Genomic DNA, 18001 nt, shown 5'->3' on the forward strand with positions numbered 1-18001 from the left:
GCTCCACCAGCAGATGACTTGGGAATACTCAACAGGAGCTTCAGCCTTTTCCTGTGACCCCTGTGGCTACATCCCAGCATCTATCAAACTCACCTTCCTCTTTTGTCAAAGCCAAGGTGATGTTAAGGGCAGGGCCATGCCTGTTACAGAGTGTGGCCCCCAGGGGCCCCTGTAGCTCTTGCAAGTTGGATGACCTTGAGCAGTCTAAGGCCTAGACTCAATTTGTTTGAGCAAATCCTGGACTAGACTCAATTTGCTTGTGTCTCCCAAATTCATTTGTTGGGGTCCTATCCCAAAGTGATGGTGTATGTTCAGGGCATCTGGGGAAGAGCAAATGGTGAGGATGGAGCCCCATGCTCCAGTCCAAGGCTAGGGAGAGAGCGGAGGCCTAAGCACCTTCTCTGCTCCCTCCCACATGAGGCCACAGAGAAGGTTGCAGGCCCAGAGGCAGATCCTCCCCATACACCTCAGTCCTGGACTTGTGCCTCCAAAACTGGAAAATAGACTTCTCTGTTTAAGTCTAGGCTTTGGGTGCTTCTGCCACAGCTGCTAACAAAGCCCCCAATCTTCCTCTGGCAGAAGGAGAATCATAGCCTCCTCTTAGAACAGGACAAATGGCAACACAGCCTGACCTTCCTAGCTGTGTCCAGCTGCTTAATAACAGGAGAGTGGCCACAGTGACCCAAGTACCCACCTCTTCCATGGCTCCAACACAGACCTTCCCATGGCTACAGTAGAAGAGGGAATGCTATATAACCCAAGGCTGGCTCTAAGGAGCAAGACAGTAAAATGTGCACTACAGAGAGGCTACCTGTCCCCAAAACTAGTGTAACACACTTAATATGGTGCCACAGTGTAAACACACTACCCCCACAAGACAATTATCCAGCCCAAATGTCATTGGTGCTAAAGTTAAGAAATTTGGGTTAACCATATCCTTCCTTTTTCTGTTGTTTTGGTTTTTTTCTTTATTTTTGGGATTGTAATATAATTACATCATTTCCCTCTCCTTTTCCTCCCTCCAAAGCCTCTCTTATAGCCCTTCTTGCTCTCTTTCAAATGGTAGCTTTCATGGTTCTAGAGAGCACCATGGCAGCTTCCAAAGGAAGGAAGCAGCCAACAGTTAGTCCTACCTAGCTATGATGCCATGAAACCCAACAATGACCGACACGGTGCAGTAACCCGAAGGGTGCAGTTGTGATAGTGCCATGCATGCCTTGGCGGTAACCAACAGCTCTCTTATTGGACTTACAGCCCATTCAACAAGAAGGGAATCGTGCTTGGTGTTGGAAACCTAGCCAGTTACCCAGGGCTAGTGAAGTCATGGGTCTTGGAGGAGAACCTACAGCAATCATTTTACTCAAGCACCATAATCCCTAGCTACATTCTAAATATTTGTCCTTATCCCCAAGGATAAGTGTAGTTCTCACACTTCATCAAGGAAACATCTCTTTGTAGCAGATGGACACCATTATGGAAAACCACAACCAATCAAAATGAAGAGTTCAAACCCCAGTCTCAGAGGAGAGTTCTAGAAAACATTCCTGCACCTAAGGGTCAGGCAACATGGTGGAAAAGAGGGTGGAAAGATTGTAGGAACCAGAGGATCGCGGGGTTTTCCATGAGACTGTATCTCCTAGAAATGTCAGAAACACATCCTTTCTTTAGATGCATTGTTTGTGGTATGTAACCATTTGTTGTAACCATTTGTGACCTAGCACGAAACAGACCTCTCAGCGCCCCTCTCAACACTGCCCTGAGTACACCAAAGCCAAGAGGTGATAACGTTCTTGAGAAAGGAGGGCAGAGTGGAGGCACATGAAAGAAGCCTGCCCATCCCTAGGAAGGGCTTTAGGACATCCAGAGCACTGGCATGTTGGCATGAGCCCAGCGTCCAGCTTCAGTGAAGCAACTTTGGTGTTTCTGTTCTCAGATGGTAGGATAATGCTCCTTTGAGAGTGCTGCAGGACAGGGGGGTCACTGCCTGTGTCTCAGCTGTAAGCTTAACTTCCAGGAGTGGGGAGGTATCTGAGTCTATGCCTTTGTTTCTTTATCTATAATGGGAAGAAGACAATCACACTGCAGGATTCGATGACAGTGGAATGGGATTTGTGGAGCATTGAAACGATGCTGCACAGTGTTATATAAGTGTTAAGGTAAAAATAAATGAGCCGGCTCTAGCGGGCTAGGTGCATCTCTGCCAGGCACATCTCTGCCAGGCTCGTCTCTGCCAGGCTCTGCCTTCCTCAGCAATCAAGACAAAAACTGAGGCCATCAGGGATGCATCAGGGAAGCAGTGAGAGGGTACCAAAGACAGCCAAAGGACCAGTTGGAAGCAGCCTCAACCTACTAGGAGGTGGGACTACAAGGAAGAGGCCTCATGCCTATGACCCACGCCACACCCTGCACAGGCCTGGGCTGGAAGATTCCCTCCCACTCAGGATGTTGACACCTAGAGCAAGGCAGGGTGGCAGCCTTTTTTGGCATCTTCAGGGAGATAACCAGAGAATGTGAACTTCTCCCTGCTCCACAAATCCCTCCCCAGACTCATTATACAAGCTCTGCCTATATCTGCATCTCCAGCTCCAGCCACACCCCAAGATCCTGCTGCACCCCCAGTTCCTTCTGTACCCCCGCCTCTGCTATACCTCCATCTCCTACTATAGTCCCCAGCTGTGCTGTATCCTCCTCCTGCTACACCCCCAGTTTCTACTACAGCCCCCAACTCCCTATGCACCCTAGTTCTTGCTCCACCCTCAGGTCCTGCCATTTGCCCCAGGTTACACTGAACCTGTGTTGTAGCATCTTCCAAAGAACAAAATGAGCCAGTGCCAGGAAGAGTAGGGAGCGGACTGTGGCCAGATAGTGGCCCACCCCTACACTGTAGCCAGGACAAAGGCCTCATCACCTGCCCTCTTTCGAGATGCTTGGAGACAAAGAAGGAATAAGTAGGGCCCCACATTCTCTCACACTATCCCAGTTTCTGTGCCTCCTGTCACTCAGACCCTCCATCCAAATTCTGACTCTGATTTGGTGGGACTAAGTTGACCAACACACCAGCAGGAGCCATGACCAATGCCACACCTGAGCAGCTCTCAGCCTCATGCAGCCTCAATGGCCTTGTTGCTGCCCATGGCCCTCTTCTGCCAACCAACCCCAAATGAAACATCAGACACAGCAAAGGAAGCCAGAACTGAGCCCGCACCTCAAGCTCTCCAGATCTCATTTAGGGTCCTCATTCACCATCTCTAGGGAAGAGACTCCCCTCACACCAATAAACAGAGTCTAGAAGTGGACACCAGTCCCGTGCATGTGCCAGTACAGTCCTCATGATTAACACTAGCTCCATACATAACAGAAAGAGCTTCCCCAGGGCTGTTTTGGTCCAGCCACCCAAAAGGCCCCTCCTGGACAGTCAGCCCCAACCCAGCAGCAAGCCAGCAGCAGAGGTAGAGCTAAAACACAGGCATGAAACCAGTCTCTGTGTGTATGCACACACACATATATACAAAGCATATACTGGTAAGCAAGCACGTTCACACAAGCATATACATGTGCATATATAAGCTACCTCTAACATCTCTGAGACATTCCTTCAGGTTCTCTGCTACACAGCCCCACATATGTGCAGTTCCACACCCAGGCTACACCCACACAGTCCCAGGCCCACATAAGCACACATTGGCAAACACTAATCCTCACACCCACAATCCCATTCAGAAGCTCCTATGGGTACCCACAGCTATCCTCAAAGAAGGTCATTACTATAACACAGAATGTGGAAAGCTCCAGGCTTCCAAAGCTGCCACAAGGCTCAGTCCTTAAAGTGGGGCTCAGAAGCCACCATTATATGACATATTGTCACCCTCAGGATCCCAGGGAAGGAAATAAAGTTCCCTCTACAAATGTTACAGGAGGGTGCAGCACCCCTGGGAAGGCCAGGCAAGAGACAAATCATATTTGGCCAGCTCAACAACCCTGACGTCCCACTCTGGATGCCTCATGAATCTTTCAAAGGCCTTCAAAGTATGTATGGAGGCTGCTGGTCAGCACTGGTGGAGCCTGCTGTAAATTATTCACTAACCCAGCATAGCGTGGCACTCCCTGACCCTCTCCCCACCCTATACACTGCCTTCAGAAATGTGCCTCAGGACTGTGTCCCCTACCCTGGAGGCTGCCATCATGGACACCTGAAGGGGCCTGGGATCCCCTTCAGCCAAACAACAACCCCAACCTTGATACTGTTACCCCTGTCAGGCCCCTGGGCATTCTCAGCTATGGTGATACATCATTATCCCACAACCTTCCTGTCTAGCTGCCTACTACGTACCCCAAGCCAATGTCCAGGGGCCAGCCTTCAGTCTCCTGTGTGTGCCGCCTTTCCTCAGCTCCCACTTGCCCTGAGTTCTCTCTGCTCTAAGTTCCCCTCCATCTCAGCTCTGGCTCAGGCAACAGTAAAGGCGTGTACAATGGTCACTGTGTGCTCATACTTCAAACTAGTGCTGAGCATTCCTCAGGCAAGCAGATGCATCTCTTACCCCTTTATCTTTCAGCTCTGATATGTGGTCAGTGGCTACTGTCCTCTGATGTCCCTCCTGGCCTAAGTGTGGGTAGCTCCTGGAATTCCCCAGAAACCCAGTAGGAAGTGGAGAATCAGTCCTTGCCTTCTGAAGAGATATAGGTAGGATGGGCGTAAGGAGCCCTAACTCAGAGGACAAAGGGAATGTCCTGGTGGTCTCAGAGGTGACTCTATGTGTTGACCCCACTGACTACAGACACCAGGAACTCAGTCCAAATTTCTGTCTTCTCCAGTCTACCATAGAGTTCTGCCCTGAACTGGAATAGAGACTACAGTAAGGTCCAGAACCCTTCAGGCCTCAGACCCAGGAATTTGTGCCTGCCTTCATCATCACTGCACCCTTGAAGAGGGGCCCAAGGCTTAAAGACCTTCCCCAGAGGTTCCACCTTCTGGGCCACCAGAGTCAGTAGACACTCATTTACCAATGACTCCAGTGGGAACCAGGAGTGCAACCCAGGGAATCCTTGGAATGTGTGTGCCTAGTGAAGGACAGTGTAGCCCAACACATGCCACTGTGACCAGCTAGCTGGGCAGAACTGGGACAACCTGTAGTGTTTGCATAGCCAGGGTTCCCAGAGGACACCAAAGTTTGCTACAGCAACCAGGGACAGGAGGATGAGGTAGGGTCTGCCTAGAGGGCTTCCTTTAATTCTAGCCAGGGGCTGTTTCTTACATTTGTCCTGTCTTGGGCTAATGAATTTTCTTAATTTGACCCCAATTCTAAGAGGACTAAGTGTTAAAACAGCTTCCTTTAAAAAAAAAAACTTCCTGTGCTAACACACTCTACCTGATCCCCCCTGCCAATAATGGTGACCCAGATGTCCAGGAGATACCTAGTGTCCTTGGATAGAGCCATCAGACAAAATACAGGACACCCAAATCAGAATTCCAGATAAACAATGCACTCCTTTTTACTATAAATGTCTCAAATCTTTTATATTAAAAAGTATCTGCCAGGTGGTAGTATCGCACACCTTTAATCCCAGCACTTGGGAGGCAGAGGCAGGTGGATCTCTGTGAGTTTGAGACCAGCCTGGTCTACAGAGTAAATTCCAGGACAGCTAGAGCCATTACACAGAGAAACCTTGTCTCAAAAAAAAAAAAAAAAAGTATCTGATAGGTTAGTATCTGATAAGTATCTGATATCCATCTGAAGTTCAGATTCACCTGGATGTCTGTATCCAACAGCCTTCCCTCAGAGGCCTGGCATTCATTAGTTCAAACCCACCCTGTGTGGGTCTGCAGGCAATCAGCAGCCTGAGGAACCACTTTCCCAAACACATCATTTCCCAGCCATGCAGGTCTTCTCCCTTCCTATCCTGCCTTCATGGATGCTGAGGTGAGAACTCGGACTGTGTGCCCATTTCGCTGGATGTCAGAATTGCCCATCACAGCTGCATTATCTCTGTCTTCATCTAGCATAGAGGCTGAATGTATTGAAGGTATCAGGAACCTGACACCTGAAACCTGGAACAGCAAATATGTGTCAGGAAGGATTTTGAAGATGCAATTGAGAAGGTGGAAGCTTATCCGGGTTCTCCAGATATACTCTGAGTACAGCCACAGGTATCCTTATAGGAGAGAGATGCAGACTGCAGTGGTTGGGTCATTAGCCCAAACATGCCAATGAAGCCAGGAGAGGAGAGCACTACAACATTTCACCTCTGCCCAGTGGTGCTGATTGCACCACTATCTGGCTCCAAACTCACACTATGTGTGGCCATTTGTTACAGTAGCCCTAGGAGATTGACACAATGGGACCTTGTGGGAATACTAAGGACCAGAACCCTTGCCTGAGGCTCCAGAAAGCTTTACTTTGGCCCTGTGGAGGGAATCTGCTCACCCTACCCAACTTCTACCTGCAATAACAAGAACAGACCTTGAGAGGTGGGGGGAGTGGAGAGGACAGCTTCCTGGGACAGCAGTGAGTGGAGCATAGTCCTACCATCTGCCTTGCCTGGCCATCAAAGTCATGGCATGTTCTAGGACAAATGGACCAATCCCAGCCCACCTGACATAAGCCATTGGCCTCCTGGCTTCTGGAGCAGGCGTTGCTGCAGTTTAAGGAGTGAAAATCTGGGATAAGGGGCAGCACGGACATGGAGCTGGCTCAGCAGGCAGGAGTGTGAGCAAGATGGGTTTCTGTCAGAACCTTCCCCCGGAAACCTAGGGAAAGGAGTGTGTGCCCACACTCATGGGGAGGAGTTCTCAGGTCTCACGGCTCCTTAGGGGGCCCTTCAGGACACCCAGCCACAGTTTTGGTTCTATGATTTGTCTTGCACATCCCACCAAGGCACACAAAATGGGTCATTTCCATCCTCACCTAGCTGGGGGTTTCCAGCACCCACGCAGTGGGCCCCACCGCCTACCCACGAAGCTTAGGAGGGCAGTTGGCTAGGTCACCTGGCAGTGTGTCACCTGAAATGTGCCAGATTGAACACCTTGGGTAACGGGACTTTGATAAACAGGGCCCCAGCAGTAGGCACACACGGCTCTGGGGTCGCTCAGTTTATTGGGAAAACCGGCACTGAGCGTGCGTGGTGAGCGCTGGTGCGGAAGCCTGGGGCGGGGGCGCTTTTCCTCTTGAAGAATTTCCACTGGACCTTGATGGCGAGCATCCAGTCGCTGACGTAAAGCCTCTTACAAGCGGAGGTGCAGACATGCGCCTGGCGGGGAGCCGGGGGGGAGGGGCCGCGCCTGGGGCGGGTGAGGGGACGGGGCCAGTGCCGGGGGCGGGGCTGGGGGCGCGGCGCGGCGCCGTCGGGGAGGGCCACGCCGCGGGCGCCCGCGCTTCACTTGCCCGCTTTCTGCGCCTTCTGTGCGGACTTGGTGACCTTGCCGGCGCCGCCGCTCTTCTTCTCCACGTTCTTGATGACACCCACGGCCACAGTCTGCCGCATGTCGCGCACGGCGAAGCGGCCTGTCGGGAGAGATGCGTAAACTGTGGGGGCGCCCAGGATGCAATGCGCAGGTGCATTGTGCACCCGCAGAACATCTTAACGCCGCTTAAGGGGTGTAAGGGGGGAAATCACTCGACTTGCTGTTGGTGCCAGGGAAATCCCTTAGGGGTTCTTCCTCATAAAAGAAGCACTATCCCAGATCTGTCTGTCAAGCAGAGAGGGGCGGTGGTGTGCGTGCGTGCGTGTGTGTCTGTCTGTCTGTCTGTCTGTCAATGTGTGTGTCTGTGTCTGTGTGTGTAATGAAATGCTGCACTTTGCTCAGTAGTTTGCCACAGTAAAGGAACCCCTGACCCTGCCTGCCAGCAATGTATTGACCCCGCTTGGATCAACCACCATCTTGGGTTACACCTTGGATCACCCCGCTCACCGAGGGGTGGGTACTGTGAGAAGCTCTCCACACACATGGGTTTTCCGGGGACCATCTCAACAATGGCAGCATCACCAGACTTCAGGGACTTGGGATTGTCCTCCAGCTTCTTGCCAGAACGCCGGTCAATCTTCTCCTTCAGCTCAGCAAACTTGCAGGCAATGTGGGCTGTGTGACAGTCGATGACTGGGGAGTAGCCAGCGCTGATTTGCCCAGGGTGGTTCAGGATGATGACCTGAGAGCAGAGTTGAAGACAGCCATGAGTTGGGTCTCCTGGGACAGGGCCAGTGTTAGAGGGAGTGGTTTAGTCACAGGGTCACCTCCCGATCCCTATGATTTTGTGCAAGGAATGCTCAGGCCACAGGGACCCCTCTTCTGGGCTCATACCCCAACATCTTGCTAAGCATGTGCAAACCATGAGTCAATCAACAGATAGCTGCACTGTTTGAAAGGACCAGGACAGCACAGATTAACCCTGACCAGAACCAAGGAAGCCAGGACGAAATTGAACCATAATTATAGTACTTCTATTACATTTCAATAAAACTGTTCTAAAATTGAGAGTGTGCAATGAGAATGTAGAGAGGAGGTCAGCAAAATCACTCTAGGACCAAGGTGCTTGCTGTCAGGTCTTGAAGACCTGAGTTCAATCCCTGCAAGCCACATGATGGAGTAGAGAACTAACTGATTCCAAGTTGCGCTCGACCTCCACACATGTACTGTGGCATGTACACACACACACACACACACACACACACACACACACTAAAATAAGTAGATTGTTTTGTTTTGTTTTTCAGTTAAGAAAATAAAGTGCTACAGTGATACCCCAGGCAGCAAGTTAATAAAAGCATTTTTAAAGGGCAAATACCCCAGAGTAGGACTGCCTTGAGGCTCTGCTTACCCGCTGTAACTCTGAGCACCCATTTAGCCTTTGAACACTGAGTGGCATGAGGGTGAAACGGAAGGCCTTTCCCTTCAGTGCCAGGGGAAGGGCCAGAAGCCACTGTCTGATGCCTCAGCCCACCTCTCCTCCTGTTCTGAGAAGGAATGTCCATACACTAGTACAGCCACCAACCTGGGAGGTGAACTGGGCAGCCTCCTGAGGTGGATCAGATTTGCTGTCCCCACAGACATTGCCCCGGCGAATATCCTTGACGGACACGTTTTTCACATTGAAGCCGACATTATCACCAGGGAGGGCCTCGCTGAGTGCCTCATGGTGCATCTCCACAGACTTCACCTCTGTGGTGATATTTACTGGCGCAAAGGTCACCACCATACCAGGCCGAAGGATACCAGTCTCCACTCGGCCCACAGGCACAGTCCCAATGCCTAGGCCAAGAGAGGGTACTGTGAGAGGGCAGGCCAGAGAAGGGCAGGGCAAAGCAAAAAGCAGAGAGCCTGGAAGCAGACAGAGCTCAGGACTTGCTTCTCTCTGAAGGGGGTCAAGGAAAATAGACTCATGGAGGGAGAAAGGAGACAGGGGCAGAGAGTGAGGTGATAGCAGGAGCGTCTCCCCTAAAGAGACTAAATCAGAGTTCCCAGGATTGAAGGATAAGGGACAGGCAGTGAAAGGAAGATGGGGTTGTCTCCCTCGGGGGGCGGGGGGGGGGAGCACCACAAGCATTCCTCCTGTCTCTGAGGATCTCAGCCAGGCAAGGGCCAACTCACTGGGATTGCTTTTGCTCACACAGGACTCCCAGGTCCTGCTGTAGCACTGTGGTTCTACTACTGAAGAGGCATCTAGCCCCAGCATTTCTGACAGGCCTGCCCACACTGACAGTGTGGCTACCACAGGGATACCTTGAAGAGCAAGTGGCTGGGAGAGAGAGCACAGCCCTCTACCATCTCCTGGAAGCTTGGAGGTGGTGGCATTATGGGGTGACGGAGAAAGGGCAGCAGTTGTCCTCTGTTTGGAGTAAGCATCAGCATGATATTCTCATTCTTCCCCCTTTGCTTGTCTCATATTTGGCTTTGGTGCCTATTGACTAATGACTTGCATTTCTCACTCCTGGACTAGAACTGCTCCCATGAGACAGGCACACCTCACCTGCAGGTGAGGTGTCGGTTCAGTACGCCCATCTAATGTCTCTAGCTCCTGGCTGAGCGCTTGTGGAAGTGGGGAGTGGGAAAGGAATCCTACTGGATGCTGGGTGAATTGATGGAAGGGTGGAGGTGGGTGGGAGGGGTGACTGAGAGAGGTCGAGACAACCAGCCTGAGGGTTCCTTGTTGATGTCCTGGTCAAGGCTGGAGACAGAGCCTGCAGGAACAATGAGCTCCAGTACTGAGACCTCACTCACCACCAATCTTGTACACATCCTGCAGCGGAAGGCGAAGGGGCTTGTCAGTGGGGCGGGTTGGGGCAGGATTGTGTCCAGGGCTTCTAGCAGGGACACACCACTTGCATTTCCTTCCTTGCGCTCTACTTTCCAGCCCTTGAACCATGGCATCTGGGAAGGAAAAAAAAAGGTACCAATTATAGGGCAACCCGTCTGACCACACCCTCAGCCTCAGATCTCCAAGATTCTGGAGGTGGCACCTGCCTAAGGGGCACCCTGGGGAGGGAGATTCATTGTCCAAGCTGAATGTCTTGCTCTTCATCCCCTTTTCCCCTTCGCACCCTCACAGGGACCCTGAACAAACACAACTTAGAAAAGAGGGAAGGAGCAACAAACAGAAACACCTCCCCAGACTGTGCTGTCATGTCCCCAACACTTACAAATGAGGCCCCTCAACCTGGCCTGATGCCCTAATCCCTCAGGGACCTGGTCAATCACAGCCCTAGACAGGGTAAGAACCAGGGGAGCAGGAGCTCAAGTCTGGCCAATGGTCATGTCAAGGATAAAGTCCAGCCTCTGCCCCAGCCCCAGAGCCTCTGCTGTCTCCAAGATCAGGGTCTACCACCACCACCACCACAAGGGCCTCTCTGGAGGATGACTTTAAGCCCTCCTGACACAGAACTCCTCATGGTCTACCTGTCACAGACAAGAAGTAAATCCACCCAAGGGGCTGTGTGTCCCCCTGCCTTTGTCTTTAGGTCAAAGTCTTAGGCACCTCAGGTCAGCAGAGCCCCAGAGCACAATAGAGCAGTAGGGAGCTGAGGGGGCAGGAAAGGACCTGCTGATCAAAGGTCTCCAGGGGATTCTAAGGTCCTGGTAATCACACATCAGCAAGAGCAAGATGGAGTATCCCCTGCCTGCCCGACTCTGTCCACATACCACTGGGCACTGGTCCCCCAGCTGTCTCCAGAGAGCCTGACTAAAGCTGAGTGCCAACCTTTCTAGGACAGGGGTCTCCTCTGGGTAGACCAAGATCTAGGTCCCAAGCTCTCTCTGAAAAATGTACTTCTCTTCACCCCCAACTCAGAGGCCCAGAGCTGCAGAAGCTTCAAGCTTCCCAGATGACCAGCCAAGAGACATTCCTCCACTCTCCAGGCCAGCCCAGGGACATGCTTCAGACCTCAGGGGAGTCAACTGAGGAGGGCCTTTGTTGGTTATACACAGTATCCAAAGCCAGGACAGTGGCTTGGGAGAATATAAAAAACTGATCTTCCCCCATAGTAAGATCCAGGGCCCAACAGGCAGTAGCCAGAGAAGAAGCCTCATCTTCCTCTTTTCACCTCATGGGGAGGCTGAGCTGGAGAAGCCCAAGTGTAGATCCCTTACTTGGAGGTATCCCCAGAAGGCTGATACTTATCACTACAGTGCTCACAGAAATTCAGCTAGACCAAAGGAAGCTTGGCCCACCCTGCCTTAGGGTTCTGGAGCCCTGGGCTCTTGGGAAGGTCAGCACTGCCCTTACCATACCTATCTTCACTCACATTGGGTGAAGGCTCCAGCATGTTGTCGCCATGCCAGCCTGAGATGGGCACGAAGGGCACTGTGGCTGGGTTGTAGCCAATCTTCTTGATGTAGGCGCTGACCTCCTTGACAATCTCGTCATAGCGCTTCTCACTGTAGGCTGGTTCTGTGGAGTCCATCTTGTTGACACCCACAATGAGCTGCTTCACGCCCAGAGTGTAGGCCAGGAGTGCATGTTCCCGGGTTTGCCCGTTCTTGGAGATGCCTGCCTCAAACTCGCCCACACCTGCTGCCACGATCAGCACCGCACAGTCCGCCTATCCAACAGGTCAGACACAGTAAGCCCCTGGCCCAGCCTTTTACGTAGCCCTACCACCCACAAAATGGGGCCTGGGCAGTTATCCTGGGGAGAGACTCAGGATCTCTGCCTCAAAGGTAGCAGGGGACTCCTCCACCAGGCTCTGAGTCAAGGAGGCCCAGAACTGGCCATCAGCTTCACCACCAACAGGCTATGTGCCCTTGGGTGAGTCATTTGGCCTTTGGTTCTATTCTGTGATTGTTCGGTCTGACTGATTTTCTACCCACGTCTCATTGTTATGTGGCCTCTTCTACGAGAATTTGTCTGTAAAGGACATGTCCACAATTTCCCCCTCTGTCTGTCTGCTGGCCCTAACAGTGGTGGGGTAACCCTGCAGGCACCCCATCTACCTGAGATATCAGCCCTGACTCAGTTCTTGAGGGACTCTGTGTCAAGCAGTTTGGAGATGACCTGGGTGGGGCTCTGTCCTGGCAGGAAGTACAAGAGACAGACTACGGGAGAGCTCTTGGGCCAGGTGCCCTCCCCGCACACCTGGGATGTGCCGGTGATCATGTTCTTGATGAAGTCCCGGTGGCCTGGGGCATCAATGATGGTAATGTAGTACTTGGTGGTCTCAAACTTCCAGAGGGAGATGTCAATGGTGATGCCGCGCTCCCGCTCTGCCTTCAGCTTGTCCAGCACCCAGGCATATTTAAAGGAGCCCTTTCCCATCTGAAAGGGTAGGGGCACAACTCAGGATAGGACACAGGACTCAGGGGTCACATCCACGTGCCGGGCCTGCCCTGGGCCATGGAAACAGCCATGGGAAACAACCCTAAACAGCCATTTAGGGCTGGGCTAAAGCACCTTGAATCAGGGACCTCTGTACCATTTCTCTGGTGCTGACACCCAAACCCTGCTCTGCCACAAAATGAAGCCACCTAGATCAGCCAGCCCCATTCCCCTCCTAATGGTTGTGGACACACAAGTCCCCCAGCAGGGGGCATGAGCGTCTGGAAGTTGCCAGACCTCATTAAACTCCTGTCTCTGGCAAAGGGTTCCTCACTACCTGAGGCTAAGATTCCACACCCTAGTCAATTATGGGTCAATTATCTCATTGGACATGGGACTATTAAATTTTTTTAAAAACTGAGTTATTATTTCAAAAAAGGAAAACTTTAAAAATAAATAAATTGGTCAAGGTTTTGAGAAAACTCTTGCCTTCCAGCTCTTTCTGTAGCTGATGCATACTTCCAAACAGCTGAGGCATCACCTTCCCCCTTTGCACCAAAACAGGAGAAGAACACCCCCACTAAGAGCAGGCTGGCTGCTTTCTGCCAACTTGTGCCAGAGTGAGACTCCTGGTGAGACTCCTACAGCCTGGACCACAACTGTGGCCATTGCTCAGCTGAACACAACTCCCTACCAGAATCTCACAGGACAGCCTTCTGCACTCCAGGGATGCTGCCCAGTCTGAAGGAGCTGTCCAGACAGAACCAGACAAAACCCAGCTAGGACCTGACCCAGGTGACCTTCAGTCCCTCAGCTCCTCCTACCACCTCCCCTCAGAACACTCCCTAAAGGGTAAAAGCTTCAGGCCCATACACACAGAGAGTTGTGGCTCAAAACCCATATACACACTGGAGCAGGAGCTCAGCACAGAGTTGCTGCCCTCAGGCCTGGCCTTATCTGAGAGCCAGCTCTTCTGAGGGCAGAGGTCTCAACCAGGAACAGACTGCCAAGACCCCCCCCCCCCACCCCTCCACCCCCACTTCCAGGCACCATCCTGAACCAGCAACCTTCCTCAGCATATCTGGAGAAAGTGGAGCTGGCAAGACTGCTGCCCATCAATCAGCTATTAATAGCATCCTTGAGCCCTAGCTGTTGCAAGACAAGTGAGGGCAGCACCACATCCAGCACAGCTTCAGCCCTGGGGAGCAAAAGGATAAGACTTGAGGGCACTCTGGCCCACTGAGGCTGAGAGCCCTCTGGTGGACCTGGGCAGGACACAAATTCTCCCTTCCTCAGTATGAAGCCAATCTCAGAGGGAGGCTGCCCTCTTCACCTCCATCCCCAGACACCCACATCCTATGCACTGAGGGAAGAAAACCGAGAAATGCAAGCACCAGGCCCACGGTGCTCACCTCTGCCGCCTCCTTCTCAAACTTCTCGATGGTCCGCTTGTCGATGCCCCCGCATTTGTAGATGAGATGGCCTGTCGTGGTGGACTTGCCTGAGTCCACATGGCCAATGACCACAATGTTGATGTGTGTCTTCTCCTTGCCCATTCTGGCTGGTTAAGGGAGGGGCTGGCACTTTGGGGGCTCTGGCTCGGGGTTGAGGGTATGCTGGGGAGGAACTCTGTGGGGCCAGTGACAAGGGAGACAGGTGATTAGGAGGCCCAGCAGAGACACCCACACCATTCTTGCATTGTTTCAGAGCTTGCCCCCACCCAGTCACCTGAGGTTGGATGAGGAAGAATGATTGCCCCCTGGTCCTAGCCCAGTCCAGCCAGGTTGCACTCATAAGCCACCTGTTCCTCTACCTTAGCCCAAATGGTTCGTTGGAGTGTAAATGTTTGGAGAGTTGATTTGGAGGAAAGTTCCTTAAGGAAGGGTTAATCCTGTCGGGATATCACAGAGCAGCAGGCCAAGAGATCCTCTGGAGCAGTCAGGAGCCCTGTGATGAGTCACTGTGCCCAGCTCTCCAGTGCCTTGTCCTCCCTGTCCTCCATGCCGCCACCCCACCCCCCCCACACACACACACAGCCCAGGAAGGGACACTGCCCTACCCCCATCTGCTGCCACCATGAAGAAAGGCCAGCACTCCTCAGCCCTTCCTCAAGCGAGGGCGCCATCTTCCTCTCTCTGCCCACAGGCTGGCAGGGGAGACAGCTGGATGGTGCCCAGGCAAGGGCCCAGAATAGCTCAGGCCCTCCCCATACTCAAGCAGGGGGACAGCCGTCAGGGCTGAGAGGTGAGTGTCCTGTTCTAGCCAGAGGAATAAAAATCTCACCCTGACCCAGCCTCAGAAAGTGCCCTCAGAGATGCCCTCACCCTCGCTCTTACCATCTGGTCCAGGCCTTGGATCTCAGTGTCTGCGCATGGCAGAGGTCAACGGAGAAGCTGGGGCCCGCGACGGGGGGGGGGGGGGGGGGGGGGGGGGGGGGGGAGGCGGGCATCCTAAGGTGGAAGCCATGTAGGGCGGGGTAGGGGTCCTCAGGTTTCATCACCTCCCCTGCCCTTCTCTGACAAATCACTGACACCCCCAGAGCCCCCGAACCACGCCAGCACCTGCACCGACCAGACTGTCCAGCCCCGTAGCGCCTGGGAGAGCCCCAAGGTCACGGTGACAGCGTGATCGCAGGTTTCAGCAGAAGGCCCCCTGCCACTGTCACCAAGTAAACAATCACTTAGGGGACACACCGCCCGACTGCCACGGGACCCACCATGCCCAGTGTGCCACCGAGAGACCCCAACCCAGGGGTGTAGCTCAGCTAGGTGCCGCGTGTCCCCCTCTTCCTCGGGTTGGGTTCCCAGGGAGGCGAACCCTCGGTGGAAACCTAAGCTAGGGTGGCAGACAGGGATGTGCGTCCTTACCCAGAGCCGAAGTCTCAGTCAGAGGGACTGGCGACGGCAGCGACGGCGGTTTTATCTCTCCAGGAGGGGGTCCACCTATTGACGGTGCCGGCGCAATGCACTGCGCCCCTGCAGTACGGCAATGCGGTACCGGCGGGGGGAGGCGGGCTCCGGGAGGCTGGCGGATGGGGTGCGAGCGATGCACGGACGCAGGGACCGCGCACCCACGGGCGCGGGCCGGCGTAACAAGGATCCGAGAGGACGCAGCTGCAAAGATGCACCGGAGCAAGCGAGAGAATCAGCCAGCTAGAGCGCAGACCAGGAGAGAAAAACAGGCAAAAGGGCGGGGAGCGCGCAGAGGTGGGGGCAGGGAACAGAGCCAGGAAGGGAGGGGCAGGGATGGAGAGAAGGGAAAGAAGCAGCTGAGAGAAGAGCTGGGATAGCAGAGACAGTGGTTGCTGGAGAGCAGAAAAAAAGGCACATCCAACATAAAGATGTCCCCAGGAAGGTGGAACACAAGACAGGGAGCCAGTGGGAATGGCCAGGGGCGGGGGTGGGGGAACGGGGGCAGGGGGGAGGGGGGAAGAGGCCCAGGCCCAGGTGAAGGTCCCTGCAAGTCCTGATGTGCTGTCCCTGTTCATGGCTGAGTCTCAGTGAACATGAAGTTCCATTTCCAGAGGCTTTCCATGTTCTGATCCCCCGGAACAGTGCCCCTACGCTTGTTCACAGGAGCCCAACATGGCAGGCACTTGAAGCTATCAGCAAGTCCAGCCCCGACCCAGCCTTGTTCTGAAGCCCTGGAAAGAGGCTTTTTCTACCTGTTCCCTTAGGTGTGGAGGATACATGGAGCCCATTAGAGCTCAGGGACGCTCCTGATTGTATTCCTGGTCGGACCGTCTTAGCTAAGACCATCAAGCACATCCAAACAGAGTTAAGACACCCCCACCCCCACTAGCCCAGGGTTGAACACCAGCCTCCTTCAGGACCCGTGGGTAGGCAGTAGGGAGCCCTTGAGGATTCTAAGAAGATGAGGATAACCAAAATAGGCCTTAAGGGAGTTGTGACCGCTGTGTGTCACCAGAGGCTTCTTCAGAGACCCCTATCTTGTCATCTCATGCAGATATTCCTATTTTCCAGTGCTGCCACCAGTCTTTGTCACTGCAGGGTATGGCAGGAAGCAAAGGTTCCTTGGGTGTTTGTGCTGAATAACAGCAGGCCTATGCCTGTCCCTTCCACATAGAAGGCCCACATCAGGGCCCAGCACCTTCTACTGAGGCAGTGCCCAGAAGGAGCCCCTGGATTGGTTGCCCAGTAGGACAGGCAGCTAGCAAGTATGAAGAAGGAGTAAAGGTGAAGCCTGAGGGTCTGTCTGGCAGAGGGCTGCCAGAGACTTAGGCAGGCCTCTCAGATGACCTAGCACTTCTGAAGACTGCTGATACTGTCAACTGGGAGCCAGGAATTAAAAATAAATGCCTGGCAAGACATTAGCATTTACCCCACCCGCTTGCCCAACTCATCTCTCCACTGAATGCCTTCCTTCTGACATGGAGATCAGGCCTGGTTTGGGATTCAGGAGGCTGGGTGGACTCAATAGAAGGGTCCAGAGTTCAGGATGCTTAGGAATAGCCACCAGTCCTTCAGCTTTGAAGTTTCATCAGACACCCCTTCCCTACATAGTCTTCCTCTGTGTACATCTGACCCAAGGCCAGAAGCTTGCCCACCTAGAGAACTGACCACTGATGGCAAGAGGTCATATCCTGCCTGAAACACCTATACATTGACCTAGGGGAGGCAGGCCAAAAGTACCTCCCTGTCATTAGGACATACTTTCCCTACCAGTACAAATCCCTGAAGCCTCTGTTGGCATGGAAGACCCTGGGAATGTGCAGAAAAACAAACCTTCAAGAGGTAATAGTGCTGAGCAATAACACACTAACCCCACTGAGCAGCCTTGAGGCCAGCAGTCCTAAGAGGCTCCTAACCCAGCAGCATTAAGCAATTGCCAGATACTCAATAGCTCCTGCAACTGAGAAGCTATTGTTTCCATCTGCATGTATCCCCCAAGTTCAGTGTTAGGACTGAATCCCAAGGCAATAGTGCTGGGATGGGGCTTTCTAGGGGGCATTTAGGTCCTGAGGGCTCTGGCCTTATCCGTGGATTAAATGCTACCATAAAAATTGCCTATGGAGGAGTCTCCTGCCTTCCACTTTCCACTGTAGGGCCTGGTGAGCATCTTGCCAGAATTTTGGGCTTTTTTCTAGCCTCTTCAACTACAGAGTTAGTAGTACTTAAACAACTAAGAAGTTAGCAATACTAAATAAAAGAAGGTCCTATAAGTAGGCCTGGGGACCCCAAAACCTATGAGGAAACTGGGCAAAGAAAAGCTAAGTCCACTGCCTGAGATCACACAGCAAG

General features: G+C 53.0%; 1 protein-coding gene across 1 annotated transcript; it reads right to left on the reverse strand.

The window, feature by feature from the left end:
• Window positions 1–7074: 7074 nt before the first annotated feature.
• On the reverse strand, window positions 7075–16012 carry Eef1a2 (eukaryotic translation elongation factor 1 alpha 2). Its single transcript, XM_052723577.1, is given in 9 exon segments — window positions 7075–7499; window positions 7907–8141; window positions 8985–9241; window positions 10211–10273; window positions 10276–10360; window positions 11731–12027; window positions 12561–12740; window positions 14153–14369; window positions 15608–16012. Coding segments are annotated over 8 exon segments (1389 nt in total). The 5' UTR covers window positions 14297–14369; window positions 15608–16012; the 3' UTR covers window positions 7075–7371.
• Window positions 16013–18001: the final 1989 nt, after the last annotated feature.

This window comes from Peromyscus californicus, unplaced genomic scaffold (assembly GCF_007827085.1).
Source record: "Peromyscus californicus insignis strain IS unplaced genomic scaffold, ASM782708v3 Scaffold_7__1_contigs__length_154581171, whole genome shotgun sequence".
In the NCBI taxonomy this organism is placed as follows: domain Eukaryota; kingdom Metazoa; phylum Chordata; class Mammalia; order Rodentia; family Cricetidae; genus Peromyscus; species Peromyscus californicus.